The sequence below is a fragment of the Rousettus aegyptiacus genome, unplaced genomic scaffold (assembly GCF_014176215.1).
Source record: "Rousettus aegyptiacus isolate mRouAeg1 unplaced genomic scaffold, mRouAeg1.p scaffold_m13_p_7, whole genome shotgun sequence".
NCBI lineage: Eukaryota > Metazoa > Chordata > Mammalia > Chiroptera > Pteropodidae > Rousettus > Rousettus aegyptiacus.
In genome coordinates, this window is record NW_023416310.1 from 103762756 (window position 1) to 103789959 (window position 27204).

Consider the following 27204-nt stretch of genomic DNA (forward strand, 5'->3'; position numbering starts at 1 on the left):
CTCACCTTGTCCCTCCAGAAGCCATCTACTAGGTAGAAGAGCACAACCGCTCAGTCCTGTACAATGGTCTAGCACAGTTCTTGACGCATAGTATTTACTCAAAAAATATTCGTTTTTCTTTTTTTTTAAACCTGATGTTCAGAGTTCCACTGAACTACTCTCTGGGATACCTCTTAGGAATGCTGTCAGCTTGAGAACCAGCGGCACGTTCCAAAAGCACCCACCCAATCTGTACATATATTACTCCATACTTACAGACCGAGGCTGCTCAGCAATACAGCAGTTGAAGCACAACCAGAATTCGCTCATGCTTACAGTCCAAAGTACAAATGAGCACCAAGCAAGTTTCCAAATCTCCACTCGGGAAGCTTCACAAAGCACACTCCTCAATATGATGGCTGTCCAATGATGTCAAAATAATAACTGTATTACTTTTCTGTGGTTTTGTTCCTGGAAGTATCTTATATAGTCAATTTAATGTAGAAAAAGTCAGACTGTTTCTTTTCTTGTGATTCTACAGACTCGTTTCCAAACCACCAGGAAGGTATAAAAATTGTTGTCTCGACTCAGGGCCTATGACAGTCTAGAAGAAAAAGGAAAAGAAAAGATACTTTAATTACCCTTAAGAGCTTTTATTTCTTAAATCTGTGATAACATTAAGAATATTTCCCCCAAAAGTAAACATTGAAAAAAAAATCAAGATTTTAATAAACTGCTATTCATTAAATAAATTTTAGGTTCTTTTTGAGTTATCAGGTAATTAAGAATACAGCAGTGAAAAACAGAAATCCTTGCCTTCACAGAGCATTCTACTTTATGATCATAAAAGTATAAATATTCTAACACATTTTTTGAAATTGCAAATCAGAACACCATTACAGTACAAGTCTCTTATTCAAAAAAAAAAAACCATTTTCAGTCTCTTCAATTGAGTCCAGTTCTTAAAGACAACCCAGACAGTAACTGGCACAGCATTCAACTCTTTTTAAATAATCAGGCAGCTATAATTCATCAATTAGAAATGAAATTATCAACTTCTCCACTGATATCGGAATTATGGATGAAAGATGAATGGGGGTTGAACTGAGACATTAGATCCTTGCCCGCACCACCACCAGAATGAGTATCCGTTAAAGTACTTTATACCTGATGTGGGCAATCAAGCTGAGTCCATCAAAACCCGTGTCAGGCAATTTCTATCTGGAGTTGGACAGAGTAAACCTACCTTTTATTCTTGATTGACAAGCTGTAGACTTGATAGCTGACCTTAGCCAACCACGTTCCAAACTTCACACAGAAGATGGTTCTGAGATTACAATGCTGACAAGCAGAGATGAGAGAGAGGAGGAAGTCTGGTTCCAGCCACCCTCAGACCAGTTTGACCTGTGCACATGAAGTTTGGTTTGTGAGGCAACAGTCTCCCCTCTCTAGCCTGAAGCTACACTGAAGTAGGTTTGTACCACTTGCAGCCTACCACAACCATCAAATGAAGATGTCCAACAGACAGCTATCTGGATACACACCTCTGAAGCCAAGAAGTCTTGGAACCATCAGCAGATTATAACTAAAGCAACGATGCCAAATTCTAGGGAAAGCGGTGTCATAAGAAGCAAAAAGAACTCTTCAGGAATAGCAGCATTTAAAAGATGGATAGAGAAAGAGAAGTCTGCAAAAGAGGTTTGGGTATAATGTAGTGTTACTGAAGCTTGTTCCAAGAAAGAAGCAGGTAATAGTACTAACTGCCACTGACACAGCAAAGACTGAGAACTGTCCATCAGCACGTGCTACAGGCAACTGGTGGCCCTGCGATGGCAGTTTTACTGTTGCATGGGCAGAAACCAGATGAGAGTGGGTGAAGAGAGTTACTGGAGGGAAGCAGTCACCACATGCAGAAAATGTCTGCAAGAAGACCAGATATGAAATTTTAAAAGACAATGTGGTAAGTAGGGTGAAGGAAAAAAAGCCATCCTTGAAATGAAAAGATCAAAGACCAGAGATGTAGTATTTGTTCAAAGAGATGTTAACATTTTTGCTCCAAGTGATAAAATATAAATCACATTCATAAAATTTTGGAAGACCTCATTCATCCATTCATTCATGAGCTATGCCAACTATAAATCAGTAACAGCTAATGTACAAGATCAGAGAATCCTAAGTATTAAGTGAAATAAAATTCCCCCCTTTTGTGTTCCCTAACGCCATGACTCAAAACATGGTAAGACAGGAGTGACGGCAGTTTGTATAAATGAAGATCCTCAGTGAAGATAAATGCATACAGGCGATGTCACAATTGTGGGTAGTGATAAGACATGAACCTGGGACCCTGGTTCTGTGAAGTCCAGAGGATAAGTCCTCTAACGAACTACAGGAAAATGTTTTAAGCGTATGTTCAAGGATGAAGATTAGAAGGATGAAAATTTACATTCTTGCCAGAATTAAAGTTTGGAACCTGAGTTGCTTATTTACAAGCAAGACAAACATTCCACTATCTCACCCAAACTCCGGAACAAGGAAATGGCAGTCCTGATGTTGGCTTTGTACACTGAAAATTGGGTAAATACTGTTAAAGTTTATAAGCTCAAAAGAACAGTATGTGTCACTTATTTCCTTCTTAGCAAGAACATAAGCACAAAGGGCTAAATTTACAATATCATGAATGTTGTTTCAGTGTTGCTATTTAACGAGTTTAATTCCATCCTGAATGACCTTGGTATTAAGAAGTCATTGTGAAATGAAATCTCTTTTAACTAATACTGAGAACAAATATGCCTTTGTCCAAAACTAAAAATTCTTTATGCTCATCATTGCTGCTGGACCACATACAGGTATGGAGCTACTCTGCTGTTTTGAAATCAGATGTCTTAATATGTATTGTTTAATTATTCCATCATATTTTCTCATTTACATATAAAGCTAGGTGATTTCCTATTTATAAATTACCTTTCCCAGAAACCACTTTCAAATACTACTTTTACATGGGGAGGCACTGATTTTTCTCTTTTAAATATACAGTGCTTCTGTTTAACACTTAAAATTAACAGATGGCTTCCTAATTTATAACCCACAATACTTTACCACCCCACATTTTCCTAAATTCAATTTTCCTTCTCGTTTAGAGTAAAGCTATTCCTTATTTTCAGAATTTTAAAACATATATTTTCCTAATCCCACTACTATGAAAACAACATTCACAATATTTCCTTTTTTAATGTGTAGTGGAAGAGTGACTGTTTAAAGTACAATAATTTTGCTTCTATTTTTGTAGATGAGACAGAAAGAATATACAGCTTTACTTACGTATTTCCACCTAGATAATAGATCGGTTGAAATGTATATTCAAACCAAGGGGATGTTTGCAACTCTGTGGGTTTTTATTTGTTAATATAAATCTTAAAATGTTTTAAACATGCCCTGGAATGTCATAACAATACATTTTCCAACTTCTTGCTTCTCTAAACAAACTTCCTTTTTAGAATTTCTTTTTCAAAACTGCATATACTTAAAACACATTTATATATAAACACCTTTAGTGAAGTATTGAATTCATCACAAAAAATGTCAACACTACCACTAATGATACACTAACAGTTACTTTCATTTCTTGAACTGAAAGTTGCTTAAAATGTGACAATTTTGAAAACTTCATACTTTTTTAAATCTTAAGATAACAAAAGGAGTGCCACTTTGCAACACCAACATCTGAATTTGTCTTTAAACATAACTCAGCACATTCCACACATAAATAAAGGGTCAGACTGGTCTACGGCACCAGAGAGCATTTTACAAACTCATAGATTTTAGACATAATATTTTGGAAAAGCTTGAAGTGAGTTATCAGGCCACTTAGTAACTGGCAGAGCTTCCTTAAAAAGTCACTCTTGACTTTTTTAAAAAGAATGGCATGAGTACAAAAGTGTAGTCATAGTATCTCTGGTCAAAAATATTTACCACCATCAGCTTCCTCTTTACTTGTGCCTAAATCAAATGCTGAACATATTATCATTATACCTCTGTGAATAGATTTGTTGCTGACAATTTAAAGAATTTAGGTTCTAACATCTTACTTCCAGTTTAATAAAATTACTATTTAGGTCAACTTCCAAAGAAACAATAATAAAGCCTTAATTTGAAAAACAAGACAATGAGGCATTATCTTTAGCCAAATTATTATTATTTTTTTAAATGTGAAATATTTTTAAACTCTGTTGAGGTATTAAGCATGCTCAGTTTGTGTGAAACAAAATCTAAAGTTGAGACTTTATACTTTGAAATAAAAAATCTCTGGCAGTTGTTAGTACTTCTCTAATTTTTAGAAATGTCAGCTTGGGTAGCTGACAAGCTCTATCACCAGTTATAAAATGCAAAGCTGCACTCCCAATGCCACAGGTCTGAAAGTAAAACTAAATTGAATGATGACTATACAAAGGCACTGTATATATTTTAAAGAGCTCTATCAAGAAGATGCTCTTATTTATCAGACTTAAAATAGCAAACAGCAGAATGAAGGAGCAAGAATAAGTCATTTGTTGATAGCTGCAAACTTTTAGGAAACAACCTAAGAGGTCTATCAAGAAAAATAAAACAAAATGAAAAAAGAATTGGGGTATATTAATACAAAAGAATCCTATACGGAATGAAAATGAATGATAGCTTCAAGCAACTTTGGATAATTCTGACATGTTATTTAGGGAAAGAAGCAAGACACAAAATGATATATGTGGAATGATTTCATTTATATGAATTTCAAAAACAATTAAACTATTTTGTTTAGAGATACAGAGGTAAAGCAAGGAAATTACTATAATAAAAGTCAAAGTGGCTACTGCTAGGGCTGTGGGCAAGGACTGAGTGCAGGGGGATGCCAAGGGATCCTGGAATTCTCACAGCATTTCACCTCTTGGCCTGGGTAGTACTTGCCTTTTGATTATTTATTAATAATACACTTATGGTCTATGCAATTTTCTATATATTTTTAAGTGAATTTAAGTGAAATTTAAATTTAAATGAAATACTGTAAGTAATAGAAGCAAATACTAACAATTTCCAGTGGACTGCAGTACAGTAATGAAGATCAGGGATAGAAACAAAACAGAAGAATCAAGTAAAAGTGAACATCCTTGTTAGAGAGGGTTGAGGTCTGCAGTTCTATCAGATGCCAAAAAGGTTTCTACCAGAAATGCAAAAATAATAACCAACAACCAAGTCTGAGTTACCAGTAAAACTTATTCATAGCTGTACTAGTACTTAATCTGTCCCAGTCTTGTTAATATAGTTCTTTAATACTGATTTGCACAAGATCTTTTGGGAAAAAAAAATAACCGTTACGAGAGTTTTCAAACTATGCCTCATCACAGATATACTTTTCTATGGCTAATGAAAATTCAAACACAGCATTATTCCCTGAACTCAGTTATAAAAGGCACAGATTGGGGCACATGTAACTATTGAAATAAAATGGATAATTTTCTTCTTTAACATGAGATGACTGATAACAGGTTAGTCTTTCCCACAGGTTCATGTAAATGTCACCACACAGTATGTACTTTTTAAATATCTGGCTTCTTTCATTCAGCATGTTTTTGAGATTTATCCATGTTGCCTGTATTAGTTAATTCATTTTCTAAGTAGATTTCCATTGTATAGATATGGTACGATTTGTTTAACCATTCATCTGTTGATGGGTATTTACTCTTTTGCCAGCTTTTTGGCTATCAGAACAAAGCTGCTATGAATTTGTGCACAAGTGTTCTATGAACAGAAGTTTTCATTTCTCCTAAGAAAATATTTAGGAACAAAACTGCTAGGTCATATTGTAAGCATAACTTTAAAGAGAAACTGTTTACCACTTCCCCATACCAGTCATATCATTTTGTGTGCTAACAATGTTTGAGACTTTCAACTGTTCCACCTGCTACCAATACTTTGACTTGACAGTCTTTTTAATTTTAGTCACTCTAGTGGGATGCTCTGGTTTTAATCGCACTTTCCTCATAACTAATGACATTTTGTCTTTTCATATGCTGTTGACCATTTATATATCATATATTCAGCTGTGTTCTTTAATATGTTCTAGATCAAGTCCTTTGTCCGATATATGTATTGTGAATGTTTCATCCTGGTCTTTGTTTTCTTTTTTAACAGCATCTTTCAAGAATTTGGGTTTTTTAATTTGATGAAGTCTAGTTTAACAATTTTATCTTTTTTGATTAGTGCTTGTGTTGTAGAAATTTTTGCAGATAGCTCCAAAATGTAAATATTTTCTCCTATTTCTTCTTATAGAACTTTTAATTTTTACTTTCAGATCTATAACCCATTTCTAGTTATTTTAATATTTTTGGTGGTATGAGGTAAAGGTTACCTAATTGACATGAATATCCTGTCATCCTGGCTAACTTGCTGAAGGATATCCTTTGCCTATTGGATTGATTTGGCACTTTATTGAAAATCTGGGTCCATTTCTGGGCTGTTATATTACATAGGTCTATTTGTTGACCCTATCCCTACGCCAGTATCACACTGTCTTGAATGCTAGTTTTTATACTAAAACTTAAAGTCAGGTCATGTTGTTTTCCAAATTATTCTTCAAGATTGTTTGGAATTGTCTGGGTCCTTTATATTTCCATATACATTTTAGAATCATTCTACCAATTTCTACTCTCCCCATCTCCTGGAGGAAAAAAAAAAGTCTCCTGCGATTCTGATTAGGATCACATTTATTCTAACAATTATTTGGAGAATTACATTTTAACGACAGTGTTCTAATCCATTAACATGGCATATCCAGTATTTTGTAGTTTTCAGTGTACAGGTTTTGCATGTATTCTGCTGCATCACTTTTTTAAACTTTGTTTATAGCTTTCATATAGAAGCTTTAAAGTCTTATGTAGTTAAATGTCAATTTTCACCTTGGATTAAGGGTTTATCTTATTTAAGAAGGCTTTCCCTAACCTAGGATTATAAATGTATCATCCCATATGGTTTCACTTAGGTTTACTTTTATAAACTGACTTGGACATTAATAGTTTACGTGGGCAGTTAGGAAACATCTTCACAGACTACTCAAGCTTTTTCTTTCTGATATCTTCCTTTTCTTTCTTAATTAAAACTCAAATACTTAACACAAAGCATATACATTACAATAGAGGGTGTTAGATTATACTGCCTGAAACCTGAAAGAGTCTATAATATAAGCACAGAGGAAAAGTACCTAATCTATGAAAACTACTCTCCATTCTCTACTACCCACATTTCCTCTCTTCCCTGGATGAGACTGATTGCCATGTTCACCTTTTCGTCTCTTTAAAATCTTCCTCCTTTTCCTTTCTTGCTACTTTTCTTGTGTTTCTCTCCCCTTTTCCCCCCCCTTTTCCATCTCTTGATCTGCTCTCCTTAACTTTTCTCTAGCTGCCTAAAGTTAGCAATCATGATTATGAGACACATGGTAGGTTCTCAATGTATTAATTGATGGACTGAAATTTATATTACCCCTGAACTTTTACCCCAAGTCTATATAGGTAGACATTCATATCAATCTGCTAATGAACATCTCATGTGGTCTCCCAGTTACCTTAAACACAGCATTTGTAAAATTGAATTCACTGTGTGTTCTCTGAAGTTTCTGCTAAGTTTTCTTGCTGGGTGGCACCACCATACACTGTTTACCAAGAAATACATACTCAAAATCTATCCTACTACCTGCAGGTCTCTGAATAAAATCATCCCGTAAAATGCTTTCTCACATTTTAAACAAATATTTTAAAATGTTATTCAAAATAATACAAGTATATAGATTTTTAAAAATCAATGAGTAATAAAAAGCTATTTAAAATGGCAAATCTCTGACCCATCCCTCACCATCTGTTACTGGTAGCCATTTTTAGCCTACCAAGATATTTCTTCTGATACTTATTTTTAAAAATGCCTATACTACTTTTTTTATTTTTCTCTTTTAATTAGCCCGCTTATTGGGGTAACGTTGGATATTATATCAATTTCAGGTGTACGAGTTTATAATACAACATCTGTGTATTATGTGCTCACCACCTGTAGTCTAGTCTTTTTCCATCGCCTTGTGTCTGATCCCCCCCCCCCCTTTACGCTCTTCCTCCTCCTCCCACCCTCTTTCTCCTGTGGTAACCAATCTATTGTCTGTATCCAGGAATTTGGTATTTTTGTTTGTCCACTGCTTTTTTGTTTTATATCCCATGAGTGAAATCGTACAGTTCTTATACTTTTCCAGCTGACTTATTTCACTTAGCACGATACTCTCAAGACCCATCCACGTTGTCACAGATGGTAGTATTTCATCTTTTCATGGCTGAGTAGAATGCCACTGTGCCACATCTCTTTTATCCAATCATCCACTTAAGGACACGTGGGTTGTTTCCATGTGTTAGCTACTGTAAATAATGTTTATTGCTATTTCTTAAGTCATCGACTTTTAGATAATTTAAACTGACTTCCTGTCTCTATGTCAACATTACCTCTTGTCATCGTCATCATCACAGCTAGATCATTGTGATTTTGGGTTGAATCAATATTCAATGTTTATGTTAAGCTGCCACTGCTGAAACAAGTAACATACCAGAATTAGCTATCCTTTCTTGAATATTTTTGTTTTCCCTGAGGTTAATAACTGCTCTGTTTTTTTATTTGCTTAGTTTTTCTATGTACACTTTAATTAGATCTGTGAAAGACTTGTGATATCCAAACACCCGAACATATGTAGAGATGTACTGACTTAAATTATCTTTTGGTTTCCTCACAGAACTGTCCACCCTGACTAGCTCTCCCTAGGCATGTTCCCTCAGTTCCTTTCCTAGGGTGATGTTCTGTTTCTCAGAATTATGGCTTCCCTCTTTTTTCATCATCCTCAGCTTATTTTGTAAAATTATGTACTCCAGCAGCTTCTTAAGAAAAGGTACACAGAAAAAAAAAAATTTTAAATCCTTACATTTGATGTCTAATTGATCATTTTGTTAAGTATGGAATGTCAAGTTAAAGATCTTTCCCTCGGGATTTTAAAGGCATTGTTTCATGGTCTAGTACCATCCAGAGTTGCTACTGAAAAGCCTGGTGACATTCTAACTTTCTGTCCTTTGTAGGTGATGAATTTCTCATTTCTCTGAAAGGCTTAAAGATTTCCTCTTCACTTTTAGAAATCTTAAATTTCACAAGATGTAACTTAGTTCAGTCCTTTTTCATACATTTCGCTGGGGAATGAATGAGCTCTTTCAAACTGGAGAACGGAGTCCTCCAGTTCAGAAAAATATTAGTACATGTATCAGTGTTGTTGTGAGAATTAAACAAAATAGTTATACTTAGCACATATAAATGTGCAATGATGTTGGATTTATTAATATTTATCCACATGTACCAATTTGATCACCATTGTTGCCTCTTCATCCTTTCAAGTTCAACATCCTTCTTTAAAGTACACACTTTCAGTTTTTTCAATACACAATTTTTAATAGTCATCTGCAAGAAGTATCTCAGATGTTTCTCTAAAATTGTGATTTTATTTTAATTTTGAAATAATTTACTTATAGAAGAGTTGCTAAAACAGAGGAGAAATCTCTGTGTATCCTTCACTCAGATATACCAACTATTAACATAATGTCTATATTTTGCCCGATTCTTGCGTGACAGTTTAGCTAAGTACAGAATTCCTGGTTGGCAGTGCTACTCCTCCAGTTCTTTGCAGACGACATTCTGACCTCTACTGCTACTGATGAGAAGTCAACTGTCAATCTAATTTCTGGTCCTTTAAATGTAAACTTTTTTTTCTCTATGGACACTCTGAAGACTATCTTTGAATTTCGCTCCAATTTCATGGAATCTCCAGTTTTGGATTCATTCCTACTTATTTAGGATTCTTTCACCTGTTTCTATACTGCTATTTAACTTTTGCTATTAGTATTTCCCCCAAACTACTGACTTTTATTTCAATAATCGCAATTTTCATTTTAATAAACTATTTCTTTTGCAAATTCACCTTAGTTTCTTAAGTCTTTCAGGTAAACACTTTAAATACATTTACTTTATAGTATTTTTTTTTCACTGCTCTGCTAAATCAGTTCTTAGTGTTCTAATTAGCTTTATCTGCCCTCTCTTATGTTGAACTGTTCCCTTGTAATTATCTTATTATGACTTCATCTTGATTGGGAGGCTATTTCTCCTATGTGAGTCCAGTGCTCCCTGGCTAGGAAAGAATCCTCCCAAGAGAGTCTGCATTTGCTAGTGCTCAGATACCCATGAGATGAAATTCGCAAATTCATGTATAAGTTTTAATTTAATTCTTTGGCTTAGATTCTCACACCATATAGATGATACACATTCATACAGCACATCGGTGTGTAGGTGCAAGCCTGCAAAGACAGTAAGGTGTGGTGGGTTTTAGAGCACAGACTCTGAAATGAGTTAGCCTAAGTTCGAATCCTGGATTCCTCCACTCACTCACTAGCTGTTAAGATGTTGGACAAGTTACTTAACCTCTTTGTCTCCATTTACTGTTGCATAAATAGTTTATAATTACACCTACCAATTTAAATTGATTAGAATAGTGCTTGGCACACAAGCTTAAATAAATAAATGTTGTTGTTGTTACTTTGTTACTATGATCACCATCATCGCCATTATATCATATTTTTTTCTCTCTGCCCAGAGAACTAGGCAGGGATAAGCTTCCTTGGTGCTTACCTGGGCAGGTAGACAAAGACTTTTATAGTCAGTCTCCCTTTCCTAAATAGAGTAGCACACATACAAAAATACATGACACTGTTTATTACAAGTTATGTTTAAAAGAGGAAGTGAAATAGTAGCATTAAGGTAAAGAAAAAAAATTAAGCTGATGGCAGTGACCCCCAACAGTAATGGCTTATTTTCCTCAAAAGCCAATTTAAATGCACAGTTTACAAGTCTATGGCATACAATTAGATTAACAATAGAGAAGATTTTCGGCAGATAGTTAAGTAATTCTAACTTAGTTCAACTATCAATTATTAACTGTAAAAAAATACACTCATATAATAAATTGTATTCAGTCAGTTTTCTCTTCTTAGTCTAGAAGGCCTTGGAGATCAAAGGATCAAACTTTTTAGAAGGGAATGCTTGTTCAATATCTAGTTACAGACTGAACTGGCTGCCAACTCTGTTTTGGAAAAGAAAGAATGAGGGGAGGTAATTAAAAGGCTTAAAGAATGAAAAGTATGTGTAATTCGTGCTGCTTACTCTGGATTGGAATCCCCTATCAATCCCTTGGGGATGTGAAAGTCAACCGAAGGCAAACTGCAGTCATTTACTTGGGTGTAGAACCAGGTAAAGTAGAGACCAGGCATTGATACTGTGTTTCAGATTAATCCCCAGAGAGGAAAAAGATCTCTGTGATTTACATTTGATACCTACCTGCTTTGTGACAACTGCCTTAGGAATTTTTGTTAACTTGGTATTTTACTCAAATAAACAAGGTATTTTCAGCACCCCTGATTTTTTGGCTGGGAGAAACTTTTAAAAGATTAATTGCCAATATAACAGAATTATATCATATTCTTTAAAGAGCTCTCTTAGTTGTTTTAAATTTCTCTACCCCAACAATGCCACAAAAATGAATATTAAATTGTGTTATCAAAGTACCTAACATCGTACCTGGAAGTAAGAGATGACTTATGTTATTAGGTCATCAAGTTTTCTCTCAAGTAAAACATCAAACATGATCGGCAATGTCCAGCAACTGACACAAAATGTCCTCTAAGTTTAAAATGGCTGAAAGAGTTTCTTGTGAAAGAGACTAATATCTAGAGAAAAAACTTCTGTAAGTATTACATACATAGATAGTACCTTTTACGTTCCGGATGGAAGTGATGTGCACAAACAAAAAAACATATTTTACTTATGTATTTCTCACCATTAGTAAGTTAAATAGTAACAGTACCTGTGACAAATGCAAGTCCATTGCTAAAGACTAAGCAAGCTATACAATTTATGCGCAGCTCTGAAGCTCTCAGTGGAACTTATAAATTATTTTTTTCAACAGATCTTAGGTTTCCATATAGTTGAATCAAAGGCTAAATAGGTTTTCCTACTCTTAGGGTATACAGTGAGGAGAAAAAGCCTAAGAAAAAATAAACTCTTCATAAAGTTATTTTAGGGTAGAATGGGAAGTGGGGAAAAACTTTTGAAATCTTTTGGAAAGATTTCAACAAAATTTTAAAAATTGAACTTGGAATTTACATGAAATGATAAAATTCTGTTCTGCATTATAGACCAACAAGGATTATCTGGATGATATTAAAAAGAGTTTAAAGGTTTTGAAAGCACTAGTAGACCTGACTGTGAATCAGTTAGGATGGCAACAGGGCTGTGACCACTGTTAAAAAGTTACAAATATATTAATGTGGGATTCCAGTCAATGGTTAAAAGCTATTGCCCTTTTTTCTTAGAGAAAATAAAGAAAAATATCTCTAGCACCTTTTATCTTCAAGCCCTAGAATGAAATTTAATATAGTTCTATAAATACTGTTAGATGTTTACATTTAAACATAAAAACAGGAATGTTGTTTTAAAATAGGTTATCTCATAGTATGATAATCTCAAAGAGAATAGTCCAATAAGTTCAATTTGGGGACAACACAAAAAATATATAAACACCTGTAGTGTCATATTATCAACTGAAAGAGTCATTGTTACATTAAACAGTGAAGAAATGAAAAGGAAACACACATTTAGCTTCTTTATTTCTTTTCTTAAATTATATCATGTAATTGATAACCCTCTCGGATACCACCTCTCAACTGGATAACAGAAACAAACTTCAGCATATATTCCGAATGCAAGATTTCACCACACATATGTACATGGCAGATATTGTTCAGTAATTACTAGGTACCAGGACATGGGAATATAACAAGTGATCAGTCAGTGATTCAAATAGAATCGAATAGGTAAAAATGTATTACTAAGGTAAATATAAATATATAGTATGCAGCAAACTAAAGGGTCACCTTCTACTTTATCTGTTTACTGAAGAGATAATTTGCTTTTGTGTTCCATTCAGTCAAGTCCCAGGACTGACAAGGAGAGCTAGGCATCCAAGTGGGCCATAGTTTGAAGAACATTAATTAGGTATTGAAGAGGAAATCTTATTATTTGCATGGGCTTCAGGCTCTGATGGGGGCAGATAAGACAAAACCTTCAATTAGATGGATGATAACTGAAGCTTAAGTCTGAGTGAGAAAGCTAATCTTCATTAAGGGGAAAAATGAATCACCAGAATGTCAGCATATGTGGCAATGAAAGCTAATATATTACAACTGAACATAAAGGAATTCAACAGAAGTTAACGCTTTTGTGCCATATCATACATTGGGTTTTCAATTATCCTTTTTTACAAAGAATACAGTGACAAGACTCTCCTATTTGGACATGCTGCTGGAATGGTTCTTCCCACAACTAGGCCAGTCTCCCCAACTAGATTCTCAGCAGGATGGGGCTCTGCCTCACTTTCAACCACACAGCCCAGAGGTTCTGTGATGAATACCCATCACAGTGCTAGACAGGCCGTTCTGTTCAAAACTGCCACTAAAAGAGCTGCCACTCAAATCCCCAACTTTCACACCACACTATATCTAGGCAAGATACGTAACAAGAAAACTAGAGTTGAAACCGCCTACCTACACCATGAAAAACCGAAAGTATTCAACCTGGCTGCCATTCAATCATCAGCTATGTGCTCCAAAAGGTCTGTGCTCCAAAAGGACCACAGGACTGCCCCGTGCTGTGTGACACAGGAGGTGCCAACTGAGCACTTCAGAAGTAACTATGGTTGCTTCTTCATGAATTGTACTAACTGGTCCAATCTAGTACGGGTGTGACTACTTGTTCACGTATAACATAGGTCGTACTTAATAATACATTTTTTAAACATTCAAACCTTTATTAACTGCCTTGTAAAGTTGGAATCCTGAATGATGTTGGGGGGAATTTTTTTAATACAATTTAAAACAGGATCTTCATTTTCATAGTCAAAGGAAAGCTTGTAATAACAGAAAGCTTCGATAATAATGTTATGGTGATTTCAGAAACAGAAAATATTGATTATTTAACAAAGGACAAGGACTAGTTCTGATCCATAAACAAACAAATCATAGTGGATCAAATGAGAAATTGAATATTCTTGGATTATTCTATTTTTGAGTGCTTTATATGTTAAAAAAAAAAATCAGTGATAGAAAATTTCCATAGATTACAATAAAAAGGTCAACTAAATTGTAAACGCCTGATATGGGGGAGAAAATCATTTGCGCGCTAGTCACACATTACACTATGTGCTTTCACAAACCCTAACTCATTTAATTTTTACAAGCCTAAGAAGTATCGCCCTTACTTTGGAAATGACAGGAACCACAGTTTAGACATATTAAGTAATTAAAGACCATTTTCTCTACATTTTTAAAGTCTAGTTTAATGCTACCTTAAATTATTCATGACATATTGATTTCTGTAAATTCCATCAAGAGAGACTCCAAATTATTCTCTCTCTTAACACTGACGTGTCCCAGTATTTGCTAAAAAGCCACATAATGAATAATGAATTAAAATATATATAGTACTACAGAACACAAGGAATTTGACACTGAAAGATCTGTGTCTGAAGTCAGATTCTACCACTTACTATCTAAGTGGCCTACAGCCTATAACCTCTAGGAAGAGAAATTTTCTCTTAGGAGGATTATGCCAACTTCGCAGTGTTACTGCAAAGCAAGGTCAGTTTCTGTACCTCTGACCTACTGACTTTTTGGGCCAGGACATTCTTCTTGGGGACAAGGGGGGCTGTTTTGTTCATTGTAGGATATTTAGCAGCAAACCCCAGCCCCTATCTAGTAGATGACAGCAGTGCCCCTCCCCATCAGCTGTGACAACTAAAAAGGACAGTCTCCTGTCACTTCTCAAATGCCCCATGTAGAGCAGTTTGCCCCAGCTAAGAACCAATGCTGAAGGGAAAAGTATTATCAAAATGAACTGAAAAAGAAATACGATTCCCCTTTATTTCAGAGAATCCCCTGTAGATGAAAGAAAATAAAGATTCTCTGATATCTCTAATGAAAAAGCCTCTAATGACATGTTACTAAAAGCAACAATCAACAACAAAATTCTAATAACTTTATGTGGTTTATTAAATAAAGATGGCCACAAATTCTTGGTTATTCCTCCAAATGAGAAACAAGAGACAAATTCCTACACTGAATTCAGATGTCTTTAGTGACTCCCTTGACCAAAAGAATGTGGCTAAAGTTATGTCTTGGAATTGGTGACGCCATGAGAAGCCTTGTACCTCACGCTCAGATGTCCAATTAAGCCAAGACTGTCATTCCAGAATGACCACAAGCGTAGGCACGCAGGCTGGGTCTTCTTGGCCAGAGCTCCGGACCTATGAATGACGCTGCCCGGGACCCTCCAGGCCAACCTCCCTGCTGAGTACTATCCAATGACCTTTATTGGTGACACATGTAAGAGAAGAACTGTCAAGACCTGCTCAAATTCCTGACCCTCAAAATTGAGATATAACAAAACAGGAGTTGTTTTAAGCTACCAAGGTTTGGTAGTTTGTTTTCATACACTTCGGAAATATTTTATATGAATATACTTTTCGATTAAAGATTTCATGTGTTTTAAAGGAAATCTGTGTATAACTATATTGGCTTGAGTGAGATCATCCAATTCCTAGCAAGATGACAAACTATCACAGGTTTCTGGTCCCTTCTTCCAAAAAACGGCTGGGGAGTAAGAGGGTTATAAATCTGGGTTCCAGGAACAATAACAGCAGGAACAACTAAAAGAAACAAACAAAACTGATGGGGATAAAGGAAACTGTACTGAACTTGTCTGAGAAGAAATTGGTGACCTGCAGCCAAGAGCAAAGAGCAGCAGAGGAGGAGTTAAAAGACAGATTAGCTAAAAGCTTTTTAGATTCTACCCTTGCCTCTTCCTTCATTGCCCTTTCACCACAGAAATTAGCAGAACAGCCTAGATGTCATCAGTAGGACAAAATCAGGACACAAAAGCCCTGGGGAAGATGCTCAGGAGAACAGGTAGAGGGACTAGCTGCCTGTTGACATTCGTTCTTCCCAACCCTTCCCTCTGCAAAAAAAAAAACCCTAGAGTTGATAGTGAATTACAGGCTAAGAACCTACCTGTTAGATAAGTATTACTTATTTCTAAAAGTTTTTAAAAGACTAACCCTGATCAGAAATCACCTGATGCAGTAGCAGCCAACAGGAGAACTCAACAGCAACTCAGCAGTGCAAGAAGGCTATTGACCTGAGATTCAATCAAGCTCTTCCTCTCCTTAAACTCACCTAGGTTGACACAAACTAGGATCTGACTGTTGGCCATTCCCTTATATTATTAAATTAAGGGACAATACCCACTCACCAGGAGTCATTAGCTTACAAGCCAAAATAGAGAGATATCTGGAGCATAAAACTACTGTGAAAGAAAGAGAAGACACTAAACAATCTACATCGTCTGAAGCAGAATTCCTGGGTTGGACTAAACAAGAAGTACACCTAGGGACCAAGGGGAGAGATCGGGACTATGAAGCCACAACGAGAAACCATGAGCATGAATCAGTGAAAATACTGGATATGAAAAATAGATATCTAGATAACAGGAGTTCCAAAAGGAGGAAAAGAGAAACATTTCAATAACAATAATAATTTCTCCAGAATTAAAGATAAAATTCAAGATTTAAGGGCTCACAGAGCCAAATAAGAATAAAACTCATTCTAGAAAAATTAATACTGTGTAAACTGGTAGTGCTTTTAGAAAGTGTTCAAAATTTTCACAGATTATACATTAGTACCACTTTGGGAAATACGGAATTAATCCTGAGTAACCCAGAAGAAAGTAAAATACCTACATGCACAAAAATATACTTACAGTAGGAGGGAAATCCCACAGTCATAACCTAAATGGCTAATAATCAGGTAAAAAAGGATGTTCCAATGATGGATGATACAGCCGCTGTCAGTGTTGAAAAAAGAGGATATGTTCAACAAATCTTATTATTTAAGGGCATCTGAAGAGTCCAATAACCATGAGAAATTTACATTAAAACTACAATGAGCATTTAATTTTTAAAATTATTAAAACTTTAATAAATCTAACTTGGTACCTTTACCTGGTTTTGAAAATGTCTATAGAGTTCACCAAGAATGGGCCAACAATAATCACATTTTAGATACAATTCAAAGAAATATTAGCTTCCAACAGTATTTACAGTATTTTTATACTAAAGGAAAATTTAATGGAGCCACCCTTATTGAGTGAGCTGCTTATGACTGCTCTTAGACTTTTTAAATAATAAAATATGGTGTGGAAAATTTCAACATTCGTTCTTCCAAAGAAAGTACTGGTCTAATTTCTACTAAGTGCTTTACATTTTTATCAGTTTCATTAGCTCAGCTCCACATGAGACTGCTGCCTGCCTTGATTTCTGGAACGCTGCCCCAATTCTTCTCTCCCAGGCCTTGTTGCCAGGGTTGCAGCTGCACAGCCAATTCTTATTAAAATGTAAGTCTTTGAAATAAAGGTCTATGGAAAGGGGTATAAAGGATTTCATTATCTTTCCTCCAGACTCACAGAGAGGATTCAAGCCCTGCCCTTCCCTAGCCACACTGCCACTTGCACCCTTTTCCACTTAACAGTTTACCTTGGGAATCAGACAATATTAGTAACTTTAAAAACTGCCTCCCTTGACTTTTAAAGGCTGTATTTTATCATATGGGTATAACTAGTTTCTAAGAGATGGGAAGTTGAGTTGTTTCTAATCTTTTACTACTTTTACTACTACAAACATGCTGCAAACAATAATCTTATATATTCATATATGTGGAATATGATGAAGTGAACCCAAACCCACAGGATTTATCTATATAGGGATAAATTCCAAAAAGTAAAACTGATGATCAGAGTTTAAGCTTTAAATTTTTGGTAGACATTTTAAATTTTGACAGATATTTTCCAAATTTCCTTCTAAAATAATATACCAACTGAAAGGAATAAGCTCAAAGTCCTGGTAAGTAACAAGGGCCCATTCCAAAAATGGCCATCAGTCTTGGCAGGTACATCCTAGCTCTTGACTCTATCAGTCTCAATTTCTCTGCCCAGATATGTATTCTTATTCTATAGTCTTTGACCTAAATAGCTTTATTCATATCAGCATCACAATCATGATTTTTTAACCAAATTACCTCAGCTGGCCTAAGACAGTAATTGTTTCCTTTTGGGTGAGTGAGTATATCTCTAACTCTGGAAAAATACAGAAATCAACATAGAAATGATGAAGTAAACCAAAACCTACAGTATTAATATTGTTGTGCTATTAAATATACTTGTAGTAACTTATGGTATTTTATGTTCTACTTATTAAAGTATCTGCAAGACAAGAAAATTTGATATGCTAAATTTATAAGTTTAATTTATTGGACCTTTAAGGATTATTTAAGTTTTAAGAAGATTTGTTTGCTTTATGCCTTGTTAACTGCTTGAAATATATGAGGAAATCAGAGAAATGTAACTACAACTTAGAATGTCTAAGAATGTAAGTAATTAGGCATGAAAGTGTTGAGAATCAGCATTTAACGAGTAACATTTACTCTTTCTTATCTGGCATTAAACCACAATGACAATATAGATAGCACTAAACTTACTAATTCATGAGTTTTTTGGAGTCAACACTTTTTAAAGAGAACTGCAGAAACAGAGAGATAACCAAAGGTTATGTTGGGTGGAAATTTTCTATATCCACCTTAAGATCAACACAGTTCATTTAATTAATATCATTCCCTATAATTTAAGCATTTTTCAGTGAACATGTACAGCAGGTCCTTGGAAAACATAGTTTGGTGCAATATTGTTTTGTTATATCATTAGAGAGAGAAAGAAAAAACTGATTCTAGCCAGGGCCACTGTCTGTGAAGTTTGCACATCTCCCTGCATCTCCATGGGTTTCTCCAAGGACTCTGGTTTCCTTGCACATTCCAAAGATGGGCACATGAGAAGAACTGGCATGTCTACCTCATCCCAGGCTCAGGCGGGGGCGGGGGGGGGCGGGCAGGGGGGCTGGGGGGCCCTGGGGACAGAGGGGAAGTGGGGGCAAGGGAGAGAGTGGGGGAGAGAGAGAGGGAAGGGGGGAGAGAGGGAGGGGGGAGAGGGAGCGGGGAGAGAGGGGGGAGATGGAGGGGAGAGAGAGCACGTGCAAGTGTGTATGTGCGCGCGCGCATGCGTGTGTGCGTGCGTGCGTGTGTGTGTGTGTGTGTGTGTGTAAGAGAATGCACCCTGCAACGAAATGCTGCCCTGTCCAGGGTGGGCTACTGCCTTGCACCCTGAGTTGCTGGGACAGGCTCTGGCCACTGTGACCCTAAACTGGAAGAAGTGGGTTGGAAAATAATGATCATGTTTTTATCAATCTTTCTTAAATATATGTATAGCTCGCACTTACTTCAATGTTTACTATTCAAAATATTATGGATCTTTATTTAGAAGTCTGATGATGCTTCTGTGATCATAAATAGACCGAAAAGAACTTAACCCTTGATTGTATCAATTAGCTTATGGTAAAGCTGGTTTCATGATTTGTCATTTCACTTTAAAAGTCAGTTTCCAAGAACCTATCGATGATGTTAAGGGAGTACTTACTTACTGTAAATATTATTTGATGGTAATAAATGAAAGTAAGTATGTTGCATGTAACTACTTCTTTTCAAAGAAGAAATGGCTTCTTTTATAAAAGTATGTCCTCTGTCCATATAGCACAAAACAAGCAGAGTATTTTCTCATGCTTCCCAGAAAATATTCCTTAATCAAAACCACAAAAAGGCTGTTTCTATGATTTCTTCATGGAAATTATGGCCTTTCATGGGGGACACGCAGCAACAACTAGAATAAGTTTCAGCTGCTGTGGTAAGGATTATTACACATCCTGTGATTGGCTGCTGAGGGGCCCAACACTAAGGCCACCAATTCTATTTACATAAATGCACAGCCCCTCACATGGCAAGTATTTCCAGATACTTCTACCTTGGACTATTAACCAAATTAGTTTCCATTCTCTTAAGGTATAAGACTATTATTAGACTTTCAAAAAAAACATTTTCTAGCTACAGTTATTTGGTTCATATTGCCAAAATTAAAGAGCTAAGGCCAGTTACTCTCTTCCTTGAAAATCTCCTGAGATCCTTCTTTATAGATATTTACAAACGAGGATAGGAGAAACTCAGAGCCATTCAGGGGCAATTTGTGAATGAATATCGCATTCTACCTCTGCATTTTAGTAATTTTTGTATAATGTGCACATTTCCTCATTCTCTCACATTTGATGAACAAATTATTCCTTGTACGTTTGGGAGTGTGTGCGTGCATGCATGTTAAATACCTAAATCCACTAGAGAGCTTCTAGTTGGATGGTACCTAGAGCAAGATGCTAAGTCAGAATGGAAAACCGATAGAATCAAAAATTGGCCACATGACCAAAAATCCAAGAAACTACTTTTAATAGTAAATTTTTTTCCATCTCTTAACTTGATACATTTTTTCATCAGTAGCCAAAACATAGGCTATCAAGATGCCTCACTAATCAGATAATTTTAAACACTAACGTTTTCAACATATACTCATTGAGCTCCTACTACACATTAGGCCCATAGAAATATTTTAAAGATGATATTATATATATATATATAAAATAAGTCAACAAATTATAAAGTATAATAAACATATATTTAAATGCATAAAAATGAATTCACCAAAGAGGTAAGAGGTTTTATAGACTACCAAAGATTAAAACTGAAGTGCAATATAAATAGGTAGAAATAACTGAATAATTTTTTTTAGTTTGTATAGTGTAAAAATGAATATGAGTTATTAAACAGTTAAGATAAATTTTGTAAAGGATACAGTTCAACTAATATAAGGCATTATTATTTGTATTATTAGTAATAGAAAGCCACTTGTCCCTTAAGTAAAACACTAAATATACAGTATAGGTACCATATTAACCTTTCTAAAATCCAAAGGATCCTGAAATTCCAAAACATATCTGGCCCCAAGATTCTGAAGAAGGAATTGTGGTCCTGTACCTTTCTAATGCCTTCTTACAGAAAAAAAAGATTAATAATAACTCACATTATTTTTTTAAAGGTAGCCATATTCCAAGTTTCCCACAATTGTTTTACAGTTCTAGAGATGCCAAGGGTTCAACAGAAATCTCCACCAAAGAGCTAATCATACAAGATGATGAATATTCCTTTTCTTCTAGACCCTTAAACTCAATTAATAAGAACCTATTCATTAGTAGGATTATTCACGTAGTGTCAGTGATGGCATGGACTATATATTCACTTACCCCTTAACTCTTGTACTCAATACTTGAATAAATCAATGAATGAACTGCATTACCTGATGCCTCACTCACCTGTATCAGAGACCTATTTGCCTAATTCACAATTCAAGTTTCAGTAAGACCCTGGAGCAATCATTATATAGTGCTAAGTGGGTGGTAATAATGTGTCAGTTAGGATGTTTTCATATACGTGTAACATAAAATCCAAAGCCAATTGGATTAAGTAAGGAATTCACTGGCTCATCTCACTGGAAAGTCTGGAGGTATATTATCCTAGGGGAAGACCTGATCAAGCAGCTCGCTTGAGCTGACCAGGGCGTCGTTCTTCTCTGCTCTCTTCCTCTGGTGATGGCTTCTCATTCAACTGGCTTTCCTTTTACAGTCCAGACAGCTACCAGAAATTTAATGACTGTACATTTTCAGGCTGAAATTCAGCAGAAAAATATAAGTGCCTTTTATCCCAGCAGTTCTAGCAAATGTCCTAAGATAATTCTGATTCATCTGGCTTAAACCATACGATTCCATTTCTACAAACTCTTCATAATGTATATTAAAGTGATTTAAACCTTTTATATTACTAAATAATATTACTGAATTAAAACTGATAGGTCAAGCACATCATATAACTTTATCTTCTTAAAATGTTATTCCTCCAGATTTTAATCACAGCTCGAGGGGTGAAAAAAAAGTAGATTCTTCCCTACAATTAAACCACTTAGAAGGATTTAGAATGTGTTACCAGATTACAACACAGGCTTATGATTTTCCTTCTTAACATAACTGAAAGCAATGCTATAGATTTTTCAGGAAGAAAAATAGGTTCTTATCCTACTTTTTCAAGAGTATAATAGCAGAATTTAAAGAAGAGTATATGACATCTTGGGTTAGAAAAAGTGGTTTTGTTTCATACAGCTTTAAAATAGAAGCAACTAAATAATGTATCCTGTGACTCAAGATCTCTTACCAGACACCAACACCCCCACCTAAGCCCCAGAATCTCCCCCACAAACACACAATATAAGGTCCTAAGAACAGAGCGGAGCAGAGATGTGCACTTTAGGGAGTTTGTTGTGAATGTACATTCCAAGGCCAAATTATTCCTGATTATTTCTTATAACTCATGTCTCTCATTTCTATAATTAGCACATAAAACAGAAGGTAAACTATTCTGTGTAAAATTTATTAGATTGAAAGCCAATACTCAAATACATAGGACAGGAACTAATTTTCATAGTAAAGTTGAACAAAAACAAAGGCAAAATCAAAGCAACATTTTAGGAATAGAACCACTTGAAAATGTGTTACACACCAATCATCTTAAATCAAAAGCCAAACTTCATAATCCTAGAGGGAAGCAGTGTGGTTAAAGGATGTAAATTAAAAGAAAATCTTTATAATCATTCAATTCTGTGGACTGGTTTTTTAGTGTTAAACAGCAAGGACATAAACATAGTCCTTGACTTCACAAAGTTGTTAATGTGCTACAAAGGAGATATACACAAATATATATTACTAGACCGCACAGAACATAATCAAGTAGAAATGCATGAGACACTAAAAGACAATGGGTGATCAGGGGAGAAATGAAATGAATCGGGATAATTTCCACAGCAAGTAACAGAATGCCTAAGGGTAAAAGTGCTTAAACAATAAGGCAATTTGTTATCTCACAGAACAAGGAATCCACAATTAGGGTGGTTCTAGGCATAGCAGATAGGGCTCCAGTTCTAGTCTCTACAATTCTCTTGCCTCTGCCCAATTTAAGGACATCACCTTCAGGCTAGTAGTCAATAGCCTGAAGATAAGACAAGAGCCAGGGAGAAGAGGGACCCATCTCTCTTCTTTCTCAAACACAAGAAAAGCTTTCCCAGAGGACTCTTGCAGACTTCTATTTCCCACTGGCCAAAAATGGATCTCATGACCATTTCTAAAACAATCACCTCCAATGGCAAAGGAACCTTGCACAACCAAGATCAGAACAGATGCTGGTAACCATCACGACCTTCCGCTTCAGGCTTGGCGGAATGTTTCAAGGAAGACAGACCTCAGAGAGTGGTATGATTTGGACTAGAGACAAAAGAAAAAAGAAAAATACAGAGGCAAAGGAAAGGATGCGCCTAAATGAAGAAAGTGAAACTGCAATCATATATTAAACGCACTTTTAGGGACAAAGAATTCTCTTAAACTAGACTGTTGTCATTCTCTCACAAAAATTAACTTACTATTCAACAGTAGACGCTAAGAATATAGAAGCAGTCCTCTTTGTAAGGAAAGGATTTAGGTTATCAGTGGGGATATTCAGACTCACCACACCTTGTCAACAGTCACCCATTCAGCTATCTGGGCTGAAAACATCCCATATTATGCATAGAGATGACTGTAGACTCACTGTCAGTAGTTGTTCCTTAAAGGTTTCTTCTCATCTGGGTTTCAGGTTTCACTCAAAAATCCACACACTCACAACTGGCCCAATCTGCAAATGACAACATACAATTAGGAGGCAAGCAGCTGCAGGGAGCAATCCCATATGAAAACTGAACTCAAAAATACCAAATTCACTAGGCACTGTGTTCAAACTAAGTGACCTGCATTTCAAAGGTTGTAATGTGCTTGCTTCCCATCACATAAATTAATGGTAGGGTCCACAGCATACCAGGTACAACTCTTTCCAAAGGCTGCCCACTGGGAAGAACCCAACACACGTTTGTTAAGTGGATTCACACAAGGCTGGCCTACACAGCGTGTTAAAGGATAGCTGACTACATTGAAACAGCAGAAGATTTAACATAAAAATCAAGATTCCTAACCTCTTTTGAAAAAAATCAGAAGATATGGCAATAGTGGGCCCAGATGCCCACAAAGTCACAACCTGCTAGAACTGATTAGCAGCTAAATCCTTCAGTGGGAATGGGCGTTGCAGTTCTCTGCAGATATCATCACTCTGACATTAACCTATCTCACAGTTACCTGTCTGGACCCTGTTGGCATCTGGGTTTGCAAACTCTTCTATTTATTTATAATAGTTACCTGGAAAGTTTATTATTATCAAAGCCAACCATGTTTCTCTGCCTTGAGGATACAATATAGCACAGGGATTAACTACATTGGCTTTAGAGTCAGAGGCCCTAGGTTTGAGCTTTGATTTGGCAAAAGACTAGCCACGAGACCTCACAGCCTGTTTTTAACCTAAGATATTTCTTCATTTACAAGCCTCCAAAGAAACATTTAAGCATTTAACACAGTCAATAAACAAAAGGCCTAAAATCGAACATGTCCACACTGAACTGACAATCTCATTTTCTTCTGACTGCCTCATCTCAGTAATCACACCATGATCTGCATAGTTACAGTGCTGAGACTCAAACCTTAAAGTCCTTATATACTCTCCCTCATCCTCCCAAAACTATCACCTAGGCAGCTGGTTTTCTAAAATATAGAATATGAAAGGATTCTCAGAATCCCATAAAAACCATAAAGACAAACAGCAATTCCTCCCTTAGAATTAATTACTTTCCTGAAATTACCTATAAATTCGACTAAATAATGGCAGCCTGGAATTTCAAGGTTCATATCATGAGGAACATTAGTATATCCTTAAAAGAAAAATGAAGACAAAATAGTGGGGATGCTACACATCACTCCTTGCAAGATATGGACCCATTACATTTCATAAACTTATACATTTCTTCAAATCTAAACTGAAAATGAACTAGTGCACTATGCTTAATCTGAAAATGAAATTTAAAAAACATGAAGCTGACTAAAACTACTGAATTTAGAAAGGCTGCAGGATTTACAAACCCAGTACTCAAAAACAATTGTTTATATAGAATGACTGTTCAAAGACCAAAACTGAAATGTAATTATTTACAGTGTCATCAGAAAATATGAAATAGAAATAAATTATCAATTGACATGCAAAAAGAAAACAACAAATTTACATAATGATGGAAACAGTGGATTCAATTATGTTAAAATGTCAATTCCCCTCAATTTGAGCATTTCTAATCAAAATCCCATGTTTTTATAGAATTGACAAGCTGATTCTAAAATTCATATAGATATACAAATGAGTTAAAACAGCCAAAACAACTTCAAAAAACAATAATATTGGAAGCTTTATACAAGATTTGTTACAAAGCTACAAAAGTCAAGACAGTGCAGTACTGGCATAAACAGAGACAAACAGATTAATGAAACAAAATTGACAGGCCAGAAATAGACCTATACATATGAGGTAAACTGATTTTCCTCAAAGGTGCAAAGACAATTAATTAAGTGGGGAAAGGACAGCCTTTTTAACAAATGCAGCTGGAAAGACTGGATATCCATACCTCGTGCCATACACAAAAATTAAACAAAGATGGATCATAGACGTAAAGATAAAACCTGAAACTATAACACTTCATGAAGAAAACAGGGAAAAATTTTTGTGGCCTTGCCTCAAAGATTTATTAGAACATAAAAGCATGATGATACATGAAAGCCAAAAGTAATTAAAAAGGACTTCATTAAAATTACTACTTTCTACCATTTGCAAGACATTGTTAACAGAATGAAAGCCACATACTGGAAGAAATATATGCAAATCATATTATCTGAAAGTGGACCTGTATTCAGAATAAAGAGTTCTCAAAACTCAATAATGAAAAACAATTTAAAACAAGGGACAAATGATCTGAACACATTCTTCACTGATGACATGTACATAGCAAATAAGCACATGAGAACAGGCCCAGTATCACTGATCATTAGAAAAATGCAAATGTTAGGAAGGATATGAAGCATTTGGAATTCTCTTATGTTGTTGGTGAGAATAGGAAATGGTAAAACCACTTTAGAATACAATTTAGCAGTTTCTTTAAAAAAATTAAACACACTTAACATACAATGTAGCTATTTTATCCCTAGGTATGTACTTAAGGAAATGAAAGTGTATGTCCACAAAATACTGTTTATAGCGGTTTCATTTGTAATTGCCAAAAACTGGAAACAACCCAATCTGTCCATCAATAGGTGAATAGATAAGGGGGGACAGTAGTCCCCCTTATTCACAGGGGCTACTTTCCAAGATCCTCAGTGGATGTCTGAAACCACAGATGGTACTGAACCCTGTATGTCCTATGCTTTTTCCTGTATATACACACCTATGGTAAAGTTTAATAAATTAGGAGGAAAAATTTATAAATTAGGCACAGTAAGAGATTAACAACAGTAACTAATAAAGTAGAATTATGATACACTGTAATAAAAGTTATGTGAATGTTGACATTAAGTAAAATAAGGGCGACGTGAATACAAGTACTGCAATACTGCAAAAGTCAATCTAGTAACCAAGACAGCTATTGACTAACACAAAGGTAGCATATATAGTGTAGATTCTCCCGACAAAGGGATGATTCATGTCCTAAGTGGGATGGAACGGAACGGGAAGAGATTTCATCATACTACTAATAACGGAGATCAATTTAAAATTTATGAACTGTTTACTGCTGGAATTTTTCATTTAATATTTTTGGACCACGACTGACTGCAGGTAACTGAAACCTCAGAAAGCGAAACCACAGTAAAGGGGACTACTGTATAGCCATTCGGTGTATCACTATTTGCAATAAAAAATAAGGAACTATTATACACTCATCAACATGGATGAGTCTCAAAATAATTATGCTAACAAGCCACACCAAGAATATATACTGTAGAATAGTGGTCTCCAACCCTTTTGGCAGCAGGGACCAGTGCTCCTGAGAATCTAATGCCTGATGACGAGGTGGAACTGAAGCAGTGATGTGAGTGTTGGGGAGCAG

General features: G+C 35.6%; 1 protein-coding gene across 6 annotated transcripts in view; it reads right to left on the reverse strand.

Annotated features, from left to right (window-relative positions):
• CDC42SE2 (CDC42 small effector 2) overlaps nucleotides 1-27204 on the reverse strand; it is a 97938-nt gene that overhangs the window by 34484 nt on the left and 36250 nt on the right. For 3 of the 6 annotated variants that reach the window (XM_016118373.2, XM_016118371.2, XM_036225026.1), the window contains exons 2-3: nucleotides 23787-23870; nucleotides 256-583 (exon numbers count right to left, since the gene is read on the reverse strand). In XM_016118373.2, the coding sequence (XP_015973859.1) occupies nucleotides 256-309 (54 nt within the window). In that variant the 5' untranslated portion in view covers nucleotides 310-583; nucleotides 23787-23870. Of the gene's footprint in view, nucleotides 1-255; nucleotides 584-23705; nucleotides 23871-27204 lie in introns of all 6 variants that reach the window. The other 3 variants (XM_016118368.2, XM_036225027.1, XM_016118374.2) reach the window with 3 other exon arrangements.